The following is a 27,777-nucleotide window of genomic DNA, read 5'->3' as shown; positions in this document are numbered from 1 at the left end:
TAGTTCTCACCAGAACAGAAACCCAGCTCTGTTCTTGCTTTCTACTTTTCTAGGAAGGGAAAGCTTCTATATTATAATCTCACTTTGTGTAGCTGCTCCCCAATCTAACTGAATTTCATCCTTATGAGAAGCTGGGATGATTTGGGAAGGAAAATATAAATAAAGGTTTACTTTACTTGTAAACAGGCAACAACATCAAGTAATTAGCAGTAATTAAAAGAGACAAAAATCCAAATCCAAAACTGACTTTTGCTTATGAAGGAGACTGAGGCCTCAGCTAGAATATATTAAGGTTTTGCACTGATCTATTAACAACAAATTTGACATTGCAATTGAGACAGAGAATAAAATTTAAGGAACATCTGAAAAAAATTAATATAATTCCTATGCTTCATTCCTTTACCTAGATTAATTGTACCTGAATGCTTAAAACACCAAGCAGGAGTACTTCTTCTATGCTTTGTTTACAGCACAGTAAAGAACATTTAACCCAGAAGGATTTCTGAAGAACTCTCTTTTTATCTCTGGCAAGCCTGTTACTGACTGAAGTAGATAACATTCCCACACTCCTCTGTGTCTTCATTCTGGCAAAGCATTCTCAATTGTCACTGTCAAACACACATGCACACAGAAGATTAACGCATTTGCTCCTCTTTTTAATTTACTAAGGACTTACAATCAATAAAGCAACTTTGCCACTGCTGAATCAATCTGCTTCATGACAGCTTTGCTCCACAGGAGCTATTTCCAATTACTATTTTTGTTTTTACCTATTTTCTTTTTTTTTTTCTTAGATGGTAAAGTCAATAAATATCAAATTTCCAGCTAGCTCATGGTGCATCATCCAAGGATTACAATCAAAAAATAAAAACAGTGGGTGCTATAAAAGTTTTACCATTTTTACTTCTACTATAGAAAAAGTGTGTCTCCGAATATAGCAAAAAAACTTAAAAGAAGCAAACAGCTAATATCAACTTGTGGTTTTAAATAACTTGTCAAGATGCCAAGTTATTTAAGAGCGTGTTCATGACAAGGATGCACATGAAGCAGTAAACAGCTTTCAAAGACGACTAAACATCAAAGCAAAGAGACACCCACATCGCAAACACTGTTCCTGTGTCATAAAATATGGCAAAGTCCAAAAATCAGAAAATAATCCAACATAAAAAGGGAATAAAGTATCTTTTTCTTAACACCTCAGGGTGAAAAAGTCTGCACCACCTTTCAGTGCAGTGGTACTGTACTTCATGAAGGAGCAGGAGGATGAAGGTGAATGACTGGTCTGTCAACAAGACAAGACTCAAAGGCAAAAGAGAAATAACGCAACTGAGCTATAAGGACAATGTCATAAGATATTCACAGCTACAGTGGGGATTGACAATTATTTTTCTAAGCTTTGTCTCTAATGCAATTTGTATTTGATATTAATAGACGACCTTAGACGAAACATACTCTAAAGCTAAAAAAAGTACAATGTGGAATGCTTCTGAAGTCTCTGACATTATTTACTGAATTTTCAGAGAGCAAAGACAGATTATCAGCCTACATAACAGTTTCCCACATGTAAAACAGATGAAAAAGAATGTCTACTTATAAGACAGCCAAGAGGTTTAAAGCCCACACATGGAGCTTGAACAACACAGTGGGGCTCTATGAAGAGACAAGAGTCTGCTGGCTCACACAGGACCATGTCAATTAATTGGTAACATACAGCACTTTTCACTGCAAAAATAATGCTAAATTCCAAAATCTGGGATTCAGAAAATGATGAATTTTAAAAGGAAGGCAATTAGGATTATCTTTCTTGAATAATCCACATCATCGCAAATTTACCTTACATAATATACGCAAATATTTACATCGTGTATCATGTTCTCTGGCCATACTTCAGAAAATGAGTGCAGCATTGACAACCATGATAATGAACTACTTCAGTACTGCCTTTCTCAAAAATCTCTCAACACATGTGCAGGCCTCCCCCATATCAGATCTATACCAAAGCATACCATCTCTTGCTAAGCCTGTTTGTCCACTTAGGCACTATGGTGATGTTACTCGGATTCTTAATATACTTACTAAGCTTTCTTTCTTCAAAAACTGTATTCAATTTTCCATCCATGCAACATGTCACTATCTTCCTGAATTCTCTGTGTCATTTTAAGTATCTATGCATTTCTTCTTCTTAAAGTCTAGCATATGAGTGTTTAAAAAATATTTCAATATATGGACAGCACTTCATTCTTTTATATCTGAGGTCTCACCTTGTTATGATTTTCTTGATAAGTCCATGGAGTTGAGTCCACCCACTGATTAGTACACCATTATCACTCCTAGTTATTCTGTATGCCATCAACTACACGATACAAATTCCCTTATTGTCTGGCCTCTGTCTAAAAGATTCAGGTAGTGCACAAGAAGAGAACTACTGTAATTTTCAAGCTAACCATAGTTGGATGGAGGAACTAATTCTCTGCAAGCCTTGTCCCAGCTAGCTGGAATATACACCACTCTCCTTCTGTACACAGTGATTCATCTCTGGAGGTTCACCAACTCTAAGCTATTAGAAATTATCAGTCACCTCACTAAGCTAGATGCCAGCTCCTCGTGATGTCCAGTGACATCTCTGCCCAGCCTTGGCAGAGGTTGAGACACTGGTGGTACTTCTGGTACCATCCCACCAACTTCTGACTGCTGCTGTTCTCAATCTAAAATCACTTATAGTTGCTATAATTTTTGTGCCTCACTCATGTGTCTTCTCAAGCTGACTCGTTTCAAAAGCCTTTAAATATGTCAGTTCCTATCGCCTCTAAAAGTCACCAAGTTTCTTTTGTATGTCAGGACATTACCTGTAGTCTTTGCACCTTCCCAAATCATTACCTGTGTTAAAACTCAATGTTGAATATTAGATAAAATGCTTTCAACCCCTACAGTAAAAGGCAACAGCTGCATTACCACTGCTTCCCTCTCTCTCTCCACTAACAGGTATAGATCTCTCCTTTCTGGAAAATGCCATCTTTGGTTAAAGCATAAGACCTTCATGTCCTTTTATGAATCCAGAGATGAAGACTCTGTCAAGTTCTCAACAAGAAACAATTTATTCATTCTCACTAACATTTTATCTTCATCCTTTAATAAATTGCCTCCCTAGCTCTTAGCTCCAACTCTTTTAGTACACAGAAAGCAAGAGGCTAATGCTGTAAGTCTTCATTTAATTTATTTTACTCACTTAGCCTTCTCTATCATATTTTCCATTCTTTCAGTCATACATCTTTCCTCACATCTACGTATCCTGCTACATTGACATAAAGGGAATTGCACACAACTATACCAGGGCAGAATGCACCAAAAATTAACTAAATTCATTCATCTTCCTTTCCAAAGAAGAGACAATTTCTAAGATTTTGCATCACTTGCTTTCTAGTGGAGTATAGTTCAATGGAAGAGCACAGGAGGACTGCTACACATCCTGACCCTGATGGCCTCCAGAGGGCTCAATCTGTTAAAATGTAAGCCCAGACATCATACAAAAGCAGTTTTGTGTCCTCAGTTACATCTCCCCAGACTCGCATTTAATGTATTATTCTATGTCCTGAAAGCAAATAATCCTTATTTATATGTCTAATACTGTACCAAATATCCACCAAGAAACCACTGAACAAGTCCTTACAACACAGACACAGCTGTTCTGTAATAAGCACAAATTTATTTGCAAGTATGATTTTTGGAGGATCCTAAATGTGGTAGCACATGGTCTACGTGATGCTGTGGCATATCTGTAATTCTTCCACACATTTAGAGAAGTTCTCAAGAGATTTTCAATATCTAAGTAGAAAGGGAAAGACTGCAGTATTCAAAAAGCACATCTCACCTTTCTAAACCATTGATTGTTTACCAATACCTGTGGAAACACACACAATTCTCATGTTACTGAGGTTGCAGATACACGTAAGCAGGACTCCCTTCAACTGTAAATTTATGTCCATTCCACACTACCTGTACATTTATCATTCTGTCATCAACCATTACAGGCTTTAATTGCAAGTTTTCTACAGCAGAAGCAGTGTGAGGAACAGTGAATAAAGCCTCCATACAACATAAACAATAATTGATACAGGAAAAAACAGACTTTGGTTGAGTAATATTGCCAAACATGGAATAAAACAGGTAATTTGCAGGAAAGAGGACCTGAGATATTTCCATTTGAAGCGTAGACTCATACCAAGTACTGGTGTGGCACAGATCCACCAGCTGTTGTGAAATAGCTTAAGTCCTTGCAGGTTCAGTGTATTTCAAAGCATGGGTAAAACATGTTGCATATTCATTAGCCTACATTATGGAAAACCATCTTCCCTCACTCTCTACAAACACTAGGATTGTTCATCAAACCTTATTCTCCTCTGCAGGTCTTAGATTTCTGCTTGCAGTGCTCTAGTACAGAAATTCAGGCTAACTTTAAGTCTAGAGTAGAAACAGGAAAATCAGTTCAAGACTAAGATCTACATTTGGCCTTATATTTTTCAACAACCTTTTAGGGAACTGAAGCATATGAAATGAAGCAATAGATGTCTAACTCAGCATGAGCTGAATTACCCCATAGGCTGGACTGACACAATCCCATTGGTTACAGAGGAGCTCAGGCATGCAGAGCACAGGTACACACCTACTTATAAACACCAACATTTCAGTGTCTTAATCCTAGACCAAATACCGTTGACAACTAATTATTAAATAAGGCATCCAAGTATGGACTCAGCAGATGATTCAACTCTGTTTAAAACAGTTCTGCTTTAATTAAAACCTCTTCCTGCACTATTATCATCACTAAAATCTTGGCCCCTATGTACTGAGAAAGTAGTATGGAAACAGTGTGGTGTTGAATACCTGTAATTCAAAGGGATGAAATGATGAATTTATGCACTCACCATTTGAAACAAAGGTCAGCTAGTCCCTCTCATACCTGCATCTAACAGCTGTCCCAGAGATCATTACAATTAAACTGCCAGGACACGAGACATGCAAACTCTGCCTTCCAAAACTAATTCTTGCGTCACATCTCATAAGGGCTGACAAAACATGTTTTTTAATCTATTGCTACAGAAACTACTATATGACCTGTTTCTTAATCCTCTACATCTTCACTATAAAAGGGAAATCTACTGAGGAACAAAGATCTGGGCATGAATTTAAAGAAATTGCTTATGTACATTAAGAAACTTCATTCCTTAGCAGTCAAAAACATACAACCCTCAAACCCTCCCCCCCCACCAAAAAAGAAAACAAAGAAAAAAAGAAAAACCAAAAAACCCAAATAACTAATGAAAGCAAATGAAAGACATCTTCTTAGTTAATGATGTCTCCTGTGGCCATAAAGTACAATTCAAAACACTGCATGACATAAAGACACTTCCTTAAAACAATTTGAAGAAAACTGTTTTATCAATTACTCAATTGCTGTTTCACCCCACAGAGGTCCCACACATCTGACATGTACATGTTATTTCAAAGCAGGGAAAATAACCATAAAGGAAAAACACATTCTGAAATTTGGACAGGCAGTACTCCAACACTGCTGATTTTCATCATAAACAATGTAATCTCTTTCTGCTGTCATTCCCTCCATCTGCTTCATTAGCACAATGACTATCTTCTCATAATGTTGCCAAAATTACACAAAAGCGTTGTAACCAGGGCCTCAACATCTGGCCCTGGATTTACAAATGTGTGAACACACACGGCAGACTTGCAGGTAGTAACAGGAAGGGCAGAAGGAACAAGAACACCTCCCAAGGAACTCTGAAGTGTCCAGCTTCCACTGCTTTCTGCTGCACCATCAACCTTGGTTTCCTCCATCCATTCCTCTGCTGCCCCAGCAAACATACCAGGGTTTTCCCTGAAGTGTCCCTGGGCAGCACCAACAGATTGCCTGCCTACTTCCTTCTCTGCAAAGGGCACAACTCTTCCACTGTCCTGGGTTGACTGTCCTAAACCAGGACATCCACTGACAATCTTTCTGTCAAGTGTATCAGCATCACAGGTCTGACAGCTCCAGCACACTTTAACTGCTCAAAATTGCCACTTCCTCAGCAAAAGTTCAACTCTACTGCAACAAGAGCTCTGTGGAGAAACTCCTCCCAAAACATAGCTGGTAAGAAAAACAGAACATTACAGCATATGAAATACTCAGATTTGTAAAGATAGAATAAATGTAGACAGATTTCAAACCCTGCATGCTACACTTACTGCTATTACAAAGTCCTGTCCAAAGCCAAGAGAGACAATACACCACAGCAGGAGCTTAACAAGTTAAGCTTGTTTCTCTGCTTATAGGCTTCTTGTGATTACCATTATTGACTGACTAGGCATTTCTACATGAAATTTGCCACAGTCTTAAAACAGGCTCCTATGACAATAGAGATGACGACAACATCTAATGAAATTAGATTTCCTTCTTAAATTCCAAAACTGAAGTACAGTTGAAATGCAACAGCTAGAGATAACAACTTTTTAATGCTCCAGTTCAGCCTGTTTGCTATTAAGTGGTAACAGACAACAGGATTCCATTTCACGCAGCAAGTACTGACCTTCTAAAAATAACATGGGGAGTTTAAGTAACTTCCGTTGATGAACCTCTGGACAAAATAAAAAATCCTTTAAAAAAATTAATAAAATACTAACTATTAAAAAAACAACACAGAGGTTTCTATTAAAAAATTGAAGTATATTTCAAGAATGACAGCTCAAATCCTAACTCAAAAATTATTTCAGCTGTAAAAATACCAGCGGAAATGTAAACTCAAATGCCCTGTTAGTTTTCATAGAATGGCTTGGTTTGGAAGTGACCTTCAAGACATCTAATTCTAAACCCCCTGCCAGGGGCAGCGACACATCCCACTACACCAGCTCAAAGCACCATCCAACATGGTCTTCCAATGGGGCATTCACAACTTCCAGTGTCTCACCACCCTCATGATAAAAAATTTCTTCCTCATGTCTAATGTAAATCTACCCTCTTTCAGTATCAAACCATTACTCCACATTTTGTCACTATACTCCCTGATAAGGAATACCTGTCTGTAGGCCCCTTTTAAGTACTGGAAAACTCTCTAGAGTGCTCTCTTCTTTAGGTTGAGCAATCCCAACTTTCTCACCCTGTTTTCACAGCAGAAGCTCCAGCTCTTACCAACTTCAGAACCCTCTTCTAGACTCTCTTCAAAAGGTCTTTGTACTTCTTATGTTGGCAGCCCCAGAGTTGCCAACATCTGTGGCAGCACTCCAGGAAGGGTCTCATGAGAGCAGAGGGCAAGAATCCCCTCCCTCAACCTGGTGACTGCACTGCTTTTGATAGTCTATGTCACCCTGAAAACTCAGCTTCTGAGCTTGCTGATATAGTTTCCTAAAGACTTTCCCAGGACAGTAACAGTAAACATAGATATGTGTACATTCTTTCTGATACACGTGTTGTGATGGACATCTCTCAGTGGAAGCAAATGTACTCTCTAAAAAGTGTTTTGCTATTCCATAGCTATCACTACATATTGGTTTTCATGTGGCCAGTGCGGTTGGGAAGGTGTTATCCTGACCATCCAATCCCTGGCCATGGTCAGAAACCTGTGAATTCTGAGAGAGGAAATAAAGTTCTCTCTTCCTTTCACCACACCTCGAGCTGTGTCCGTGTGACCTATTTCATCTCCAGCAGCAACAGGTCTCCTAGCTGATGCTTCTTTTCTTTTATTACAATAAGTATATTCTTTCCAGTGGAATTAATAGAAACTTCATCTTTAAACAGTTAATTCATTTTACCACCACAGAAGAATGGTTCATGTATCAGTGAAGGATACATGGGAGGCATGAAGTGCAAAAGAGAAAAAAAAAACTGTTTTAATTTAAAATTAGTGCTACTGTATACCATAATACAATGTTTTTCGGAGACTGTTACCTATCTACATTTTTCCGACCACATGAAAACCAATATGTAGCAATAGCTATGGAATAGCAAAACACTTTTTAGAGAGTACATTTGCTTCCACTGAAAAATTCAGTATCTATTTGTGTGTCACGGTAGCACCTTAACAGCCAGACGTCTGAGAATTGAAAATGAAATGGTGCTGCCTCAGCATACAAAATAAGCACACCACAGAAACAGCAAATAGCCTAGAGACAAAAGGCTCTGTTAAAACAGAATCAAGTCGATAAAGGAATTAAGCGGAAGTTTTCCTTCATTTTTAAACAGTTATGACCCCAATCAGAAAATTGTAAGCCCTACCGCAGACTGTAAACATTTTAGAAAATATTTCAGTCACAGTAGGAATTTTCTCACAATCACACAAAAGTAACTGGAACCATATGACTTTTTTTATAGCATCTCAATATATTTTTATGTGTGATATCGAGTGGATTTCATTTTCAAACTCTTCCTAATTCCAGTTTCTTTTATCTCTTTCCACATTCACTTTGGATACACTGCCCAGAGGAGTTCAAGAGACAAAGAGAACATTCTTCCCACAACCCTTTCTCAACACTAAACAGCTCAAACAAAACACAACCCAAACAAAACAAAAAAGAACAAATCAAAACAAATGAAGAACAACCAACCAACAAAAAAGAACAACCAACTGACTGTGAAGAAAGCAAACTGGTAAGAATCAGGAGGAGCCGCAGCTCTGCCTGCATCCTCAGTAGCCAAAATCATGGACCATGAACAGGAAACAAAATCACTACAGAGGACAGAGGACGGCAACTTCCCCCTCTAGCAGACCCAGGAGAAACAGCTCAGCAAGTCACAGCACATCACAGCACATTCTGCAGATCAGAGAACCCACACCAGTCAAACCACAGGATGCCTGGCTCCTCCAGCACTGAAGTAGGAGCTACTAGACTTTGCATAATGGGGAACAGCTTTATGGAAAGATGTGGGGGATGATAAGTTTCTTCCTTCTGTGGAGAGGAAGGCAGGCTGGTATAAATCCAACAGAGGGAGACAGGAGCCCAGCCTTTGCAGAGCTATTTACTTGGTATTGGCCCGCTGGTAGTAAATGCCCAACCTCAGACAAAGAGGCAGCTGGAAACTGTAATGTCTCACCAATATGAAAGGGGAGCAAAAAAGTTTCATATTTTTTCGTATTTTTACATACGAAACTTTAAAATATGGCTCTGTCATACCTTAGCTTTGATTTTGTTCTTCCCAAGTAGCTGAGAAGATATCACAGAAAGCTCCTAGAGAAATAATGCTATCAAATCATTGTTCTGGGGGCAATTCTGACCAAATGTTCTTCTTGTACTATCTCAACACAAATTGAAATAGATTAGCAGATTCCACAGTGCTTGGGAAACAAATGCTTGTCTGCATTGATCACACAGTGGCTTGCTCTTGTTACCCTTGGTTAAAACAGCCTATCAACAACCAATTTTTTAATTGCAGGACAGATTCCCACCAAACACTTTACATGAAAGCCACGCTTTCAGGATCCTTCCAAGGGTTAAAAAAACTCATCAGGTGGAAACATCAGCAGGATGTGTTGGTATCTGTGAACAGAATCCTGTATGCATATGGGGAAGAGACACCCAGCACAGAAATAAAAACCCAGAACAGAATGTTTCACTTTTCCCAAAAGAGGCAGTTAGACTGCTGTAAGTATTCCCATGAAGGGGCTGCAAGCTTTGTTGCTTATCTCAGAGGGCATATTTCAATGTTCAATTACATCAATAGGAAGTTCTCCCTTGATTTTGGTGGTTCTTGTATTTCACCCAAGCCCATCACAGTATGACATGGACAGAAAGAAACACACAGGACATACCTATAAAGAATAAATGCAAATGGGAGAGACAGATTTCTAAAGCCTGATGCATTTAACTTGCAGTGCTCAGGATACCTTTCACATGGAGCAGCTCTTCATTAGTTTTCAAAAATTAAATACCACTTTAAATGGTACAAACCAACAAAACTTGGCATACGGTTATAAATAACATCTATTTGGATTTCCAGCTAAAAAGTTGCTGCAAGTTGCTATTCTTCAAGAACCAATAAAATCCATGACTGTAAGATGCACTTCTTGAGTTGCATTTGTCTTACGGATTGGAAAAGCAAACTATTGAGGTTTAGGAATCCTACCTCATCCAAACAAGCTTCTAAACTCAGCAGTTTATGCCAGCATAGACAGTGAAAAAAACTTTTGCGTAGCCACTGCTATAGTAATTCTTTAAATATTTAAGATGCTTTCTGCCTTCCCTTACAAGAAGAATAAAGCAATATATAAGTAAACAGCAAATTAAACTGAATTAGCAACTAACCAAGATAAGCAGAGTAAGAGCTGGACCACACAGCAATATCCAGTGCCTGCCTATTTTATTAAACCTCATGCACAGCACAAAACAGCTGCTAACTGTCAAAGGCTGGATACAGTCTAGACCTTCCAAAGGCTTCTCATAAAATCTCTCAGCTATTACAGAAACAGCTGCTGCAGTATTAGCTACATGTTTCTGTTTGCTAGCCAAAACAGATTGGAAATAGATCAACAGATAAGAAGCAAAAGTGCCACAAAAAGGGTCAAATATCAGACTGAGAGATGACTAGAAGCGGCATACCTCATTCTATCAGCTCTAAAATGACCATACTCAGTGGTTGTTCAAAACGTCTGGTGGAGCTTTTATTTGAAACATTGCTCTGCTTCAGAGGCTTAAGAGAGTCACAGGTTTTCTTTACAGATCAAAGCACTTAAGATCCACAGGCTAAGAGATGATGAAGGTGTTCAGATGAACAGAAGCTAGGTAGACATCAAGGATGATCTGTTCACGCCCCTCCCCCTTTAACTCTGAGCCACAAATCTGGCTGACATCCCTAAAGCTTTCCTTCCTCAGACATTAGGTCAGGGCCTAGACAGAGCATGACCACAGTTCTCAGTGTTTGTACCAGCCTTTTGCCAGCCCAAGGCATAAGAAGCAGAGTAAGGCAAGGAAAATCAGAGCTAAGGAGAAGAGAATGACAAGCCTGAGGCTGCATCTTAGGAAAATGGGACACAGCAACATAAATCAGGATATTGTGCCAACACAACACCCCTTTTGAGCAAAATATGACTGTGCTTTGCTCTCTATCACTGCAGTCTCAGACATGGCAGGGCAGAGATGAGGAGGAAGGACTGCAGGGTGTTGGTTAACTTGAGACTGGTAGTAAGATCTGCACCCAGGAAGGGAAAACTCTTCTATGGGTTGAATACATTCATAGCACTACTTAGCTTATAATAGAAACTATACTTCTGTATTTCTAAACTTTTAATGAATCAAGGCTTACACAGCAGCATATAAAATGGCAAATTAGGAAAAGTGGAAAAACAAAAATCTCAATATTGATCAAGCTCCTGGTGCAAACCTGCAAAGAGAAATTCAACACAGGCTTTAAAATTAGGATTCTTTTGAGACAGCTGCAAACTTGGCCAGGCTTCGAAGACGAAATACTGTAAAACTGCTTATCTTTAGAGACACCAAATGGAGGCACTGAAAATAACACCTAACTGAAATAAAACCAATTCTCAACAGAAAGGATTGTTTTGCAGTACTTTGTTCAAAATCATGGACACAGAACATGATTTGCCATCAAGTTTAATAAAAGATTGCTCACCTAAATTTACCACATTGCCTTGTCTTACTAGTATGACAATTTCTGAATAAAATAAAGTTACATTCAGTAACGGAGCATTGAGACTGATATTCATTAATACTTTCAGTGTATAGGCTTCTATAAAGACAGGGTACATGTGGTGATTTATAAAAGGCAATTACAAGCCCACAGGACATTCTAGAAGTCTCATTCTAGTCTGCAGTTTCCCAGGAGATGGCAAAGAAATGGGTTACAAACAGGAATAATTAGCCTGAGACCCCCCTTTTCCTACTAAAGTATTATAGGACAAGACAAATCACCTCTCACTGCTTTGCCCTCTAACTATTCAGCACTTTTTATAAGCTAGGCAGAAGTGCAAAGCAATAATGATATTTTCCTCCTTCAAAACAAGTTTAATCTGTCTTGTAAACTCTGCAAAACACAATGGACTGCACCAACCAGGGCAACCACTTGGCCTCTCTGTGCCTCTTGATAAAGCTGTTTCATGAGACTGAGATAGGAAAAAGGATCTCACACCTACATTTCCACCTCATTTTGTACAGGCATAAGAACCTGGATCACTGTAGATTATCTGATGCAAGACAAATGCAGTGTTGTGAAAAATCGAGCCTTTATTTCTCAAAATTATTTGTTTATACCTCAAATGAACATGCATGCCAGTAACTATTCCTTTTTCAACACAAATCAGGTTTGCAGGAATGAATTGAAGTTACAATGATTACTCTAATGAAACAGTACTGAGTGCTTTGTTACTGGATAAACTCCTTCCCCACTGAGGAACAGACTGACCCTCTGTAATGTGAGTTAGATTGCAAGGTACCACTGAAAATGGCAGTGGCACAGAGCGCAGTTGGGGACATCACTGGTGGGCTGCTCTTGGCATTGATACTGGGGCTAGCACTGTTTTAGCAACTTCATTAGTGACCTGGAGGATGGGGCAGAGCACACATTCAGCACATTTGCAGATACAATAAAACTAAGAGAAGTGGCTGATACCAGATGGTTGTGCCACCATCCAGAAGGATCTGGGCAGGCTGAACAACTGGTGCCAACAGGAACCTCATGAAGTTCTACAAACAGCAGTGCAAAGTCCTACACGTGGTCAGGAATAATCTCATGTATCTCTACACACTGGCAGCTGACAAGCTAGAAAGCAGCTTTGCCCAAAACGACCTTGAGTTCCTGGTGACAAGAAGCTGAACATGAACCACCAATGCACTCTTGAAATAAAAAAGGCCAATAGTGTCTTGGTTTACATTAGGAAGAGCACTCAGCTGGTAAAGAGAGGTGATCCTTCCTCACTTATCAGCCCTGGTGAGGGGGTATCTCTTGTACTCTATCCAGTTCTGGTACAGGACTGGGCTTCCCACTGCAAGAATGCCATGGACTTATTGGACCAAATCCAGGACAGGGCCATAAAGATTTCTAAGGAATATCTTTACATAAGGGGATGCTGAGAGAGTTGAGACTGATCAGCCTGAACAAGGGATGGCTCAGAGTCAGGTAAGATGGCTCCTATTAGTGTGCATAAATAAACGATGGGAAGGAATGAAGATGAAGAAGCCAGATTCTTCCTAACAATGTCCATCAACAGGACAAGAAACAATAGGCACAATTTAAACCATTAAACCATGCCATTCCATCAGAACACAAAGAAACAGTTTGGATTTTTACTGTGACATAAGTTAAATACTGCAAAAGATTTCCTACATGGGTCCTGGAGTCTCCATCTGCAAAAATATTCAAAACACAACTGGACACAGTCTTGGACAACCTACATTTGCTGACCCTACTTAAGCAGGAGCTTGGGCTACATGATCTTAAGAGATTCCCTTCAAGCTATACAGTTCTGTGGGCCTGTGAAGATTATATAAGAAGTTTGAGAATCTGCGGTGATAACTAAGTCACCAGGCTAGGATGGTGTTTGTGTTTAGTCCTCTGTTCTGTCAGACTTCTTTTTCATAAGCCAAAGCATTTCTTGTAGTTGTTAATTATCACAATCTGCATAACTCAGATACTAGAGGGACGAGCATATCAGCAATTGAAAGAAATGCTCTTTCCATTACTCAGTAATGAGGCATTCTGCTTCCTTTTTTTCCTCTGAAGTGTCTGCCAATTTCCAAAATAGAATACAGAACCAGCTGGGTTGCAAGGTTATTTCTTTATGGTACCTTTTATGTAAATGTGTGTCAATTTACTGTTGAGGAGAATAAAGAAAGGACAAGAAATATGGCTTTATGCATGTTTTCCACCACACTGAGTCTAATGTATTCAGGTAGGAAAAACATCATCCTACAGACAGAAAAATAAAGAGAAGAGAAAGACACCAAAGGCTGATGCTGTATGTGTAAATCCAATTATTTATTAACAGAGTGTGTAAATTTTGCCCGTGGTAAGATTTTATGGGAATAAAGAAGGGGATTCCACTCCTAAAATAGGTAACTCATGTATTACTGCAACTGATATTTTCATTTTAAAATCAGATAAAGAGCTAAGTGCACAAAACCACAAAGAAATCATAAAAAGTTGTAAGAATACTAGAAAGAAAAGTCATAAATAAAGCAGCATTTCATGGGCCACTGGCTTGTTTTACTACATCTGTGCTTTGATTGCCTGCACTTGAAGACCGTATTTATGACCCATTAGGAAAAGGCACTGAAATCTGTGAGATACCCAACGGGCTGTAATCCAACACCTACACCTGAAATATCTAGAAATGGTCCAAGTCTGGCTGTGTCCCTGGTTAAAATGTATGCATTCCAACCTTTTACAGCTTCAAAATGCTCCAGGCAGTCCACTTCCCAGAAAGACATGTATTTTTCACATGATTAAAATCACTGCTTTTGGCCATCTCTGAGACCATCACGAAGATATGCTGTAAGACAATAACCTAGAAATTCACTTCTTATGGTTACATCAATGAAGTAACAGAGCATCTGTACCAGAGTCAGCCTTTTCATTGAAATTGAAAGGATAAGAAAGCCCAGGGCTGCAGTACTGAGGCAGAATATGTGAAATTAAAGCATGAAATAAAGATGAAGGAAGGCCAAGGGAGACCTGGGTGCCAAGATTTAAAAATCCTTGATATCACTGGCAAATCTTCCAATGAAAATATCATATTGCATATTACTTATTTAATTAGCATATCACACCACCTTTCATACTTTATATTAAGTTAGGATGAATGTAGACAGACACCATGGAAAATCAAATTAACAAATTAACAATATAAAAATGGAACTTCTCAGTAAAGCATCAGACCACATGCAAACATTAAGGTTACCTCAGCTCCCAAACTGAGAGAGATTATTTCATCTTCAAAAGCAGAATGTGTATCAGTATGAGGGGGAATTCCTGTTTTAAAAAAAACAAACAACAAAAAAGTCAATATAATAATAACAACAACAATAGAGTGCTATCTCCATTAACAAGCTCTATTTCTACAGATGTCCATATGGAAAACTGGGATGTATGGCTGAACAAACAAAACCCATCATAAACAAGGGAATTGCCTTCTGTAAGAATTCAGGGCAATTGTATTATTTACACATCCAGGTTAGATGGACACATTTAACCTAAGTGTCTTATATAATCAATAGAAATACCTAGAATATAGTTCAGGTTGGTTACTCCAAGGCCTCACTCACTCCTGGATGACTCCAAATTACTCTCCCTGCTGCAGACAGCAGCTCAAACACTTTGGACTCTTTGTAGACAGTGTAACCCTTAGCACCAACAGTTATGGTACACATGGCAATTTTGGGCTTTAATTCACCCACAATCATATATTTCTTCCTCACTCCCTTCACAAAGGAGTACTCTCAAATCCCTCTATTTCCTAAGCAAATAACTGCATTAAGGGTTTCAGCTTCAGCATTAGGACCTACTACCTCAAAGGCACTGTTAGGATCAAGTCCTGCCTCTGCTTTGCACTTCCTAGACAACCACACATCACTGCTAGGCTAACTCCTGACTAATACATCTGTCAGTGAGTGTATGAGTACAAGTATGTAACAGAATTGCCAAAAGGACAGTCATTTTTAGGGTCTGTTTAGATTTCTCTTTCATATCTGCTAATTGGAAAGAAACTGCTAATCCCTGCTTGTGTCACACATTTTAATACCAAGTGCTAGCAGCAGTATGCATGCCACAACAAGATCTCACCACGTGGTGGGGAACGGCAGTCAGCAGTGGAGCAAGTGAGAGCAGCAGACAGCTGTAGAGAACTGCAACTGCACCTTCCTCTGATCCACTGCCAGCCAAGGCAGTCATTCCTATACCATCCAAACTGGAACAGTTTTATTTGTTTAGTAAAAATTATACCCAAGTTCATTTTGGGTTCAGTACAGAATTCCTGAGATGAAAACAAATTTTCTGAAGTTTCAGTCAGCTCTATAAAGCCCCCTTATTATACAGATTTTACATCCAGACGTAAATATTCTGAATTCCATTAGTTTCAGTGAAAAAATACAAGTGTTTTATGAGACCAACATTTAATCTGACAGAAAATCAGTGAGAAAATCACTTGATAACAAAGGACAGACAACCTGTTTGTTACAGCTTGCCTCGATACAAAGCACTGAGGCTCTGCTTTAAGAGGCACACTGAAGGCTGTGCAATTCACTGTGCAACAGGAGAATATTGACAGCTCTCCACACTGTCACCAATAATTCAACCACGACCACACTGATCTACCCACCTCGTTTAATGTATCTCATGTGTGGCCCCTCCAGCTTAGATACTGACAGCCATAACTCACTTTCTAAAATTTCAAGTGTAATTTCCAGTGAAAAAATAGCTCAGAACCAAGGTGCAGACAGTATTAATCTGACTGTGCTCTGTGCTCATTCATATCCTATTGATTTGCACTTAAGAAAGGGTATTTTGCTTTGGGCTTGAGTTTTCGTTTGATTTTTAAAAAAATCCTGCTTCCATTCTGGATAGAAATCTATAGTTCTAACTAATCTCCTCAGATGTCCCAGCCAGAAGTACCCAACTGTATCAATTTAACAGATTGTCAGATACATAAACAAATAGGATCAGCTTTTCAGACCCTTGTTCAGCAGACACTGTAATAGCTGTCAGACATTAATTCTGAGAGTGAAGCCATTGTTCTTTCTTCCTAAGGACAAATGAGATACTCACCCTGGAAAGCAAGCCAGATACTTAACCTTGATGACTAAGCTTAGCAAAAAGTATGGCATGTGATTTATTCCCTAGAAGTGTGATTAGAGGTTTATTTTTCTTCAGAAGCCTTCAGTTTGGGAGAAATTACAAAAATACAGTAATTCTTTATTTCTAAAATAGAGGAACACTGCTTGCATCATACTTAAGACTCCATGTATCACATGCACTAACATTATATCATATGTACTAATAGCAGGAGCCATTTCCTGGAGACTGTATGCAAATTACAGGAAGCAATACAAGTTTGGAGTAAAAAAATGCACTTAACTAGAAAACCAAATATGACTATATATTCCTATATCTTTTTATAGTTAGTTTTCAAATCATGGCCTTGGACTCAAACACCATCAGTTTCCATAATACTGGTATAAAAAACTGCACTTCTGAACCTAAGTTCTTATGTGCAGAAATCAGTATTAAGACTTTAGATTTGATTCAAAGCATCTCTGGTCATAGAGGAAATACACTAAGCCGGTGCTTAAATCCTGTCCCTACACCATTCCACAGTTAGATGCTACACTCTCCTGCTTCTTAGTGAAGTTTTACTGGTTTGGCTGGGATGTAGTTAATTTGCTCCACAGTTGTCTGTACGGTGCTATGCTTTGGATTTGTGATGAAAGCAGTGTAGATAAAACGCGGATGGATGTTTTACCTCTTTCTGAGCAGTGTTTACAGAGCATCAAGGTCTTTCATGGTTCTCATGTTTCCCTGCCAGCAAGTCAGCTGGGGGTGCACAAGAAGCTGGGGACACAGCTGGGACAACTGATCCCAACTGACCAAAAGAATATTCCATATGATTATATGACATCATGCTCAGTAATGACACTAAGGATGAAGTTTACCAGGGATGTCATTAAGCAGGGACTGGCTGAATACTGATTGGCCAGTGTCCAAGGATTTTATACTTTTTTTTTGCATCATTTGTCTTCCTTGTCTTCCTTTGTTTTGCCTTTTTTTTTTTTTTTTTTACTTACTAAACTGTCTTGATCTCAACCCATGAGTATTCTCATTTTTATCTTCCAATTCTCTCCTCTACCTCAGCGAGGGGAGTGAGCAAGCAACTGCATGGTGCTTAGTTACATACCAGGGTTAAACCACTATGTAAAACAAAGAGCTCAGAATTTTTGAGGGACAAATAAACTTACCTTGTCCAGGCTCATACTGATTTACAGTCAGTTGATCAGGTTTATGTTTGATATATCCCTGCTTTAAGCACTTCTCCAAGAATGGGTTGCAAATTTCAGGAAGACCTAGTTATAGAAACAGAACTGTAAACAAGACAGGACAGCTTTTTACAATAAATATAATTAGGAAAATGAATAGAAGTAGCTTCATATACATGCAAGTCCATCATTAAAGACGATTACTCTTCATCTGCTGCTAACACACACATCAGAACTGGGGGCCTAATCGTCAAGTCTGATACATTTTTAAGATCTCAGAATTAGAAAGGCCACTTTTCCAAAGCCTCTGCATTCAGAAGCAGATTACTCCTTACAAATGCAAACTGTAGTATCTCTATACATAAATAAAACCACATCAAATCAGAGACAAAGTTTGCACCAATTACAATAAAAAAGTTGCAGTCAAGAAGCCAAATTATTATGCAGAAAGTCAGTTGTGCAGAGAGCTCTCTAAAAAATTTATTCCCTGGAAATCTGTTACTGAATTAGATTAAAATATCACCAAAAAATCTGCTGAAGTTAAGCTTGTCTTGAAACAGGAATGGAAGATATAGTCCTCTACTGAAGCTTTCGTTTGATATTTCACCTGAGGATTTGATTGAAAAATTCTGCTGAAGATAACACCAACAAACATGTGACTACTATCCCTTCCATGAATCTACTGATCTTTATTCTTGTTTTCTCACAAGAAGTGTTTATGCTTTTCTCACACATAAAATAGTCTGTGAGACTAGAAAACAATTCACAGATCAATCCTCTTACAATGATATAGCTTCACAGTTAAAATCTTAATATAACCAGAATCCTTCTGTTGCATGCTACATCCACCCCAGCACACATGCATCACCTTAAACACCTTCAAGTTTTACAGGAATTTAACTCTCCTATTTTACTATTTTTAAATCTACGTCTGTAAGATGACTCACTTGCTTTGCTCTGACTCACAGCTTTCAACTCCAAATATGAGTTATTGAAACCTTTACAAAATTGCTTTCAGAGCAAAGGAAATTTTATTTCACCATGCATCCAGAAAGCTTCAAGCTGGTTGAGATAAATATATACAGCAATATACGTCACATCCCCCAAATAAATGAATATGCAATTTGTAAGACATAATTGTTTTATGGGACAAAAAGCTAAAATGGAAGAACAATTACAATCCTAAAAGCCTTATTTTACCAGACCTCAACAAAGGGCAACAACTTCTGGCTCCAAGTGGCTGGACAACAAGCTTAAAGCACTAACAAACATCTGGAATGAATCTCAAAATTCAAAAACACTTTTGTGTATGGTTAATATACAGCAAAAGGTCTCCTTTAACCACTCTCACAGCCATAACTCACCAACACTTAAAGGCTTTACATAATGGTTCAAACATCAGTTCAAAATAAGCACAGTTTAATAGGGAAGTTCTCACCTCCAGGTAATGGTTTGTCTTTATCAACATTATTGTTATCATAGCGAAACTCATATCCAAAATGCTTTACTCTTCTATGCTTTAAAGTCTTCTGGGCTGTAAGAACACATAACTTTACAGTAAGATTAGACTACATAAAACATGAAACATTGAGGCAATTTATGTTTCCCTATTCCATCCTACCTGTTAAGCCTAACCATTCTTTAATTAGCAGTTAAAACAGTGTGTGACCCTCATTCTTCATGCACACACTTCTGCTTATTATCTTTTGTAATTCATCAGGCATCACATTCACTGCTGTTTTGAGTCAAAGAGATGGTGGTTTTGTATATGCAAGAAGCAGGGAATACCAATTTTTTTGAGTCATGTTTAATGCATCTTTTTCTTGCCCTGATCTCTGAATTTATACCTGATGAATACCCTACAGATTCATCAAGATCCATCATTCTCATTAATCACTAAGTTACACATTAGCTAAGGTCAACATAACCTTTTGCATTGCTCCACAGAACAAATGTACACAGGAACTCTGAAGCGATTTCCAAGAACTCATTTATTGAAGGATTTAACTCCACAAGCTAAAGTATGTCGTTCTAATTGGGAACGGCAGGAAGAACGACACGGACTCTCAAGGGAGTCAGAACAGGAGAGAATCTCTAGTTTATTGCTACAGCCATGTTATATAGACTAGTTCGTGGAAAGTACAGAAAGGAAACTCTTATTGGTTAGTAAAGTGCTACATTACCACCATTGGTCAGTGGGGTTCACCACCCCCTGACTTTCTCCTGCAAGGAAAACACGGGGACAGACAAACAGCACCTGCAGGCTGTTTTGTGTCTTTGAGGATTGTTTTGAATCCTCCCATGAAATTCCCAGGCTAGCTTCTCAGGCAGGTCTGGCAGGCCATGGGGCCTGCAGCTTGCTCTAAAGCTAGCCTCCACTGAAGTCAAAGCATGAAAGCATCCAGAATGCATTAAAATAACTAAGTTATTTTTGTTACATAAAAGAAGACACAGCTCTTCAGCTGGACATCAAATTACAAACAGTCCTGTGCTTGGCACAAGACACATAAAAAAGACTTTAATTGTCTCTGGATGCAGGTTTGTTACTCAAGTAAATCCATTCTAGAATATCAATTCAAATCACTTGCCCCAAGGAGCTGATCACTTGCAGTATAAGACCCAATTTCTAAAATGCTAAGAAAAAACACAGAATAATTTCTGATAATACATTTACCAAGATGTAGACTTCCCGTAACCTGAAACTGCAGGAAAAAAAACAGTGTAAAAGTATAGAATGTCTAGATTCCTATAGTTAGACCCACCATTCTGAGTATCTTCATCTCCTTTCCAGTCAATACTTTCCAACATCCTCCTTTCTTCCTCTGGAGAAATAATCTTTTCAATTACCATTAAGCCTGGAGGCAAGCTTGTAGGAACAGCAGTTTGCAAAGAAACTGAGGTATATGAAAAGAAGAGAATGTTGTCAGTCTTTAGAGAAAATAAAATCTGTCATCCCTAAGGGGATATAATTACTTTGTATGAGAATATAGTACAGCTGTAGAAATGTTTAATGGAGCCCTCGTTGTGGTCTTTTTTTGGAGAAAAAATGATCCCTTTTTGTCATGACAAAACAGGGTAAGGCCCAAGTCTTGCATCATTTGAGCATTTTCTAAAAATTTTACTGCATAAGACAAACAAGACTTTACACTATCCAAACACAAAACCACTTGTGGTTTTCCTGTAAAATAATGGTAAACAGAATTTCCAAACCACTTAAAGGTTCTACCTGAATTGCATTTTAATTTTGTAGAATTTTAGTGATTTACCATATCAGCAGATTTCTTCCATATACAGAGAACACTCTGTAATCAAATATGTACAAACACGGAGTACAGAACAATAGATAGGTGAACATAAAACATCACTGATGTTGGGACATTCAGTTTGCTATCCTAAGAGAGAAAAAAAAACCTGCCAGACCAACACCAGGAACCCTTTTTGCTAGACACCATGAAAGCTCACAGAAAGAGCAACAGTTTTTGCAGTAAATAGCTTATAATCAGCCAAAAACAAAAGAAAAAACAAAATAAAAAAAAAATTGGGGAGAAAAAAAAAAAAAAGACAGAAATTTCATTGGGACTTTTTGTCTTCTTGGAGCTGAGATAGAGACTGCAAGACTAGGGTCACACAGAAATCTAATGAACTGTCCAGAGTTCATTCTCCAGATTCCTTAATCACAAAATCTTCATGTGAAGTATTGAATGGCCAGGAAATTACTCAAATCTCTTTTCCCCTTTTGTTTCCAAGTAATAGAGTTGAAATTAGAGTATTCTAACCTGGAATACAAGGAGCAGAGATTATTTTATGTCCTGAATCTCAGATTCTAGCTTTCATTCTCTGTACCTACTTACAAAAACTACTGTGCTTTTACCTACATTTACAACCCAGCAAGTAAAAGCAAAAGGGAGCAGTATGCAGGAAGCTGGATATATAGGAGAGCAGAAAAACTATACCTTTTTCCACAAAATTAATATACAGAACAATATTCTGGCCACAGTCTTCCAGTGTTACTTCCTTTCCATTAAGGGCATTAAAGGCTTTCATGGCTTCTTCTGTTGTCCTATATTTCACAAATGAATATGGTTTATTTGGTGGCATTAAGAGTATTTCCATTGCTCCATATTCTTCTAGTATCCTGAGCAATTGCTGTCTACTCATCCCATTACCAAGACCAGCATTGGCAATAACCAGGCTCTAATTGAAAAAGAATTAAAAAACAAAAGAATTAGTGATTATTGTTGGTTCATTTAAAACTAACATTTTAGCAAGAGAACAGCATTATAAAGAACAATTAAACCCATTAACACTCTTCTATGTATTCTGAACAAGATATTTACATTTCCATGAGCTTGTTATACAAGGCTAATGCAACCTTTGATTGTCCAGCACATAAGTCTGGCTGGAAGCCTTGCAACCTCTATCAGAAACACCTCCTCAGTTAATGCATGCTTTGAAGCAGCATGTCTGCATCAAGTGTACTGCAAGCAAACAGTGGCACTGGCACACGTAATTTTGGAGGTTTCTGGAACAGCTGGGAAAAGTGTTCAATTCTTTCAAATGACAGCATCACACTTCCGTAAAAAAAAACACAGAAAATGAGGTTTGGAACCAAAGACGAGGGTCATTAAAAAAAATAATTATATGAGCACTGCTGTGATTATGCCTATTGTGAAGGCTCTGTTAACATTTGCTCTATGAAACAGATCATATTTTTCAAAGTTTACCTCATTATTAATTACTGCAGTTTTCTAGTAATGTTATTCTATGTAATGTTATTGATGGAGAGACCCATGTGTGTGAAGGACATGCAGAGGTCCAAACCACTCCTTTCACTTGATCTACAAAGACCCCAGTACACAACTGCTGCAGCACATGCAGCAACAGATGATGTAATTTAGGGATAGTCAGACTCTTGCACAAAGCCTGGAAGTATTTTCTATATTCCTGACACAAGTTTACAACTAGCACTATGATTTTGTTTCATATATCACTTATTCCAATGTTCTGTCACCAATAAGAACCTTGCTGGACCCCAAAATTACTCTTTGGATAGATTAGATGGGTAATTTGGTACGTGGGACAGTTTCAAGTGGAACAAGTCCCAAATCACAGACCCATTTCCAAGCAACACTTGAAAAACAGTCTTTGTTCTAAAGAGTTTACAATATAAACAAGAGGACTGAGTCATTAACATCTCTCTGTGTGGTGTGAAATCTGAACAGAAAATTAAACCAGATTTTATTACAAAATGTATAAAGATTTAACTAATGTTTCCATATATGAATGGAAAGAATTTGCAGAATCAGGATGAACAAGTACAGGGTAAATGATACTGCTCTACAGTGTTTCAAGCCATTTGTTTTTCTTCATAAATGAGAGAGGGAAATTAGAAACTCTTAACTTCCCTTTCTGTCTGCAAGTTCCTGTCACTTTCTGCTACATCAGATTCTGTGAGATCATTCTACGATCTGCTGTAACTCTACTGTGGCAGAACACTACAAATCAAAAATCTATTTAGCTTTCTGCTAAGTCTCTTTTCTGCAAGGAAAGAGAAAGCTGTCCCCATTTAAACAGCTGCAAATCAGCCCACCAGTTCAATTCCCACAGAACCACAGCCATAATTTGTTTAGAGGAAAAAACCAAAATGGAAAAGATTTCCAAGACAGACATGTTTTTAATGGGAAGCTTAGATGAGACAAATTACACTTGACAGAAAACTATGGAGGATATAAAGGTACAGAAGTTAGAAGCCTGAGAAAAAAAAGAGAAACAACAAACAAAAAGAAGTTTATGTACTTCATAGCATTTCCAATGCTTCCTCCTCCTTAACCCAAGTAACTACTGTTTCAGGTTAAAAAAACCTTATCCAAAGGCCATCAAAGTCTCTCCATAGACACTGAACTGCTGAAGTACAGTTCTGCTTTGAAATCAAAGAAGTACAGAAAACCCTCAATCTCAGGAAGTGCATTTTTAAGAACTACATTTTACACAAGACACATGTGAGAAGAGAACACAGAAAAGCAGCATTTTAACGCTACCATCAAAATCACAACTACCAGTCACCTGTGTGGCATGGGAGACGCACTTTATGCCCTCATGTCTCATCAATGTATGTTGAGCTCTGACCTGCTTCCTCAATACCTTCTTCTTCATTTTCTGGACTTTCAAATGATCTTCACTGCTTTTAATTTCCATACTGGTGTTCTGGAAAGCAGAAATAACAACACACAGTGAGTGTCCTGCTTGAAAAGGATCTCTCCCAAAAATGAAATGATTGATGAAATGTTTGGTTCCTTTTACCTAATTGCAACTAAGTGTGACATTTGGACAAACGTGCCTTTCTTGAGGGTAGAAAAATGTGTGTAATACTGAGATGTCCTAGAGGAAGCAACTAGGATGCTCCACATCATTTACCACATCTCCCAAACTTAATGCAAATCACTTTTCTGTGGTGAGAAGAAACAGAAAACTGTGTATACACACACACACACATATATATAAACTACTGAATTTTGTGGCAACACAGCATTTACCAACCAGTGAGTACTTAAAGGTCACTGGCATTCTCCAGGTTCTGCTGCATCTTTTGCCACTTTTGGTCTAACACCATATTAAGATCATATAGTACCTTCCCACATTTCTCTGAGCCTACATTCTTTTCCTTTCTTTTTTCTACTTCTTTCAAATCCAAGGGAGGAGTACAGATCTCACGTAAGATTATGACAAAACTCCCAGACATTGATGCAGCTTGACTTTGACTTTATCTCTTCCTGTAATATAACCCCTTACCTGTATTTTAGAGGTATCTTCTCTTCTTTGCCAAAAATCCTCCTAGCAGTATAGCTGGACAATCCAACAGTCTGTCTTATTCCATTATTTTATCATCATAGACCTGACAACAATCCTTCCGTCTTCTTTTCTTGTCAAAAAATGGTTTTGTTTCAGTTACTTTTAAGGAAAAAAACCAAAACAAAACTAGGTCAATGATCCCTATATGTAATTATTTAACTCTCTCAACTGCCCCAACAGTCACTCAAGCCTTCTAGCTTGCATGACTGCAGAGCTGTTTCCAAATACCTAAACTGCAGACACAATCATGGTAATATGACATTGCACCACAAAAAATGGTAAAGGCAAAAAAACCCCCTCATATTTGTATTCACTGTAACTTCGTGTTGAATGACTTAGCAGAAATTTTGTTTTAAACAAGCACTGACATGCTAGTAAAATTGTTATAAAATATTGAAGTGTTGCACAGGAGCTCTAAGTATGTATTCCCTGTGATTGCTGCAGTGTTACCATAATCAACCTGCACAACTTTTAACTGCACTGCACAAGAAAAATCTTTAAAGAGAATCAGAATGACAAAAGCACTCTATGGAAATAAAAGATTCTAATCCTCCAAAAAGGAGCAGGATCCCTTCCACTTACTAGTTCATCCTCCTACCATTCCTCTTCCATTCTCAAACACAATTTTACAGAGGTCTTAAATGAATTGAAACCCTTGTCAACAACAATTTTAAGCAAACATAGCAAGTTGCTGGCATGGTGGGCATCAACAATTCTCTCCTGATGTGGTTTCAGATGCCTGCTATCAAGTGTGAGGTGGCACACGCAAGGCCACAACAGTTTGAACCCTGACTTCCTGGCATTATTCAAGCTTTTACACATCTGACCACATAAAGATCACATTTATATCTGAGCCTGACAAAAAACAGCCCAAAAACCAAAAAACACTTAATAAATTACTCAGCACCAAAATCCATCCTACCATGATTAGACTCTTGACATTTCCTTGGATCTCTTAGAATTCAAGCACAACCATGCTCACATGCAGTGGAGGCAAAATGCATGAGACAAAAATCTCACAAGTAACAAAACTGAAGCAAGGCAGAGTGTCAGAAAAAGGAGAAGACAACTAAAATAATTATTTCACATGGCTTCAGAAATTAAGTGTAGAGGCTGAAAAGATCAATGGGTTATAGAATCAATCTTGATCTCTGCAAAATTAATTTTATTACAGATTTATTAGGAACTGTCTACCACTTCCCTTTAAAGCAACAGTGCTCATTAAGGGATTTTTGTCTATTATATTACTCTGATTTTTTTCCTTCCCTTCTTCAAACTCTTGGAATGTTCTTAAATAATCATTTTCCCATCCTGATGTCACACTTCTAAACAGGCCACAGCTAATTCTTGAAAACAACAGTCTTCCCTATAAAGGCAAATAGCTCAAAACCGTTCAAAATAAGATTCTTCACTTAATCAACAGTGTTAAACACACAGAGAGCAGTGGTCCTCTTAACCTTCATTAGTTAAATAATGATCATAAAATCTCAAACTTGCTTAAACAAAAACAAAAAAATCACAGCAAGAGACATACACACAAAAAATAAAACTAAAAAACCAACACCCAAAAGCATAAGATAATTAGAAGACAAGGTAATTGAGAGGGGGAAAATAAAAGCCTCATGAAAAGAAGGACAAAAAGTTTTTATTAAGTAAATTCTCCTAAGTGCATCTAATGGGTTACCCTTACCAAGGTTCAGCTGATTTGCAGGCTCCTTCAGCAAGCCTACTATGACCAAGCTCTGCAATTACAGAATTTCATAGAATCACAAAATCATTTAGGTTTAAAAATACCTTTAAGATTGAGTTCAACTGTTAATCCAGAACTGCCAAGTCCACCCTAAACACTATGTCCCTAAGCATCACCGTCTACACAACTGGGTGCAAAAGGCTTGGCTTCTCCCACTTTATTTGCCACACAGATGTGAACAAAGGCCCACGTCTTTACAGCCTACACATGTGCAGGTTCCTCTGCAGAGGGTTTCAGGTAGACCCAAACTACTTCACAGGAAAGTGACTTGGTGAGTTTACAGAAAGAGAGCAAAAATACAGAACCGGTAATACTTTGAAACCAAGCAAATTGGATTCAGATGGAAACTCATGGAGGCTATGCACATCACCCATACCAGTCAGACCACTGTCATACAGCCTGCAGAACAAAGGATTTCAAACTGAAAGCATCAGGCCTCTCCCGTAACATCTACACCTCTGCATTATGGAAGACTTCATCTGATCTCTGGGGAAAGCAGTTCTGAGTTCAGTCCAGCCTTTAGTTAGGTCCTCACAAATGTCCACACACAGGCCAAAGCAAAGAAGTCATGCCATAATCTTTGTCAAAATAGCACAGAAACTGAAGCCGAAAGACTACTTTTTATCTTTTCATAACCCCTGAACAAGGGACAACTGAGGTGTGATTCAGCTGTCTAAATAGCATGTAACACTGGCAGAGAAGACTTATCCCACAATACTCAGCCCTTCACCTGCTGCTCAAGAAGCTGAAGACCCTCCTGATGTGCTGTGTCATGCTTGCCAGAATCACCAGCTCCTGAAGGCATCTTAAACACTACTATCTGCACAGCTGAGACAGCAGAATACTTCTTTTGTCTCTGTCTGAACCAGGTCTAAACTCTCTGTCTTGTCTGTTGCACCATTACCAGTGGCTCAGTTCAGCAGACACAGAAACCAAGTCTGCCCTGATTATTGAATAAAGGAATCACACTCAACTGCATAGAAGTAGGAAACTTCATTCCCTAGGATCTCACACCTCCTTTAGAAAGGCCAATACGACTGCAAAAGAAAAAGGGTTAATCCACTGCTGCATTCATTACTGTTACCACCTAGTTTTACAACAAGTATTGTTAAAAAGTAGCTCCTGAAAATACACATTGAAAACAGTTTCCCCTTGCAGTACGAGCTAAGGTCACAAAATTGGCCTGAAGTTGCTACAAAGGTAAATGTAAAGCTTTA

General features: G+C 38.3%; 1 protein-coding gene across 5 annotated transcripts in view; it reads right to left on the bottom strand.

Annotated features, from left to right (window-relative positions):
- The window catches only part of ALKBH8 (alkB homolog 8, tRNA methyltransferase), a 47,132-nt gene that overhangs the window by 18,359 nt on the left and 996 nt on the right, over window positions 1–27,777 (bottom strand). For 2 of the 5 annotated variants that reach the window (XM_058829325.1, XM_058829324.1), the window contains exons 2-8: window positions 24,751–24,909; window positions 24,025–24,165; window positions 21,915–22,155; window positions 20,724–20,855; window positions 19,400–19,495; window positions 17,944–18,048; window positions 14,895–14,965 (exon numbers count right to left, since the gene is read on the bottom strand). In XM_058829325.1, coding sequence (XP_058685308.1) covers window positions 14,895–14,965; window positions 17,944–18,048; window positions 19,400–19,495; window positions 20,724–20,855; window positions 21,915–22,155; window positions 24,025–24,156 — 777 coding nt within the window. In that variant the 5' untranslated portion in view covers window positions 24,157–24,165; window positions 24,751–24,909. Of the gene's footprint in view, window positions 1–14,894; window positions 14,966–17,943; window positions 18,049–19,399; window positions 19,496–20,723; window positions 20,856–21,914; window positions 22,156–24,024; window positions 24,166–24,750; window positions 24,910–27,777 lie in introns of those variants that run through there. The other 3 variants (XM_058829327.1, XM_058829326.1, XM_058829328.1) reach the window with 2 other exon arrangements.

Source organism: Poecile atricapillus, chromosome 1 (assembly GCF_030490865.1).
Source record: "Poecile atricapillus isolate bPoeAtr1 chromosome 1, bPoeAtr1.hap1, whole genome shotgun sequence".
Taxonomy (NCBI): Eukaryota; Metazoa; Chordata; class Aves; order Passeriformes; family Paridae; genus Poecile; species Poecile atricapillus.
The sequence above is the reverse complement of the archived record's forward strand: the minus strand, read 5'-3'. Positions and strand labels throughout refer to the sequence as shown.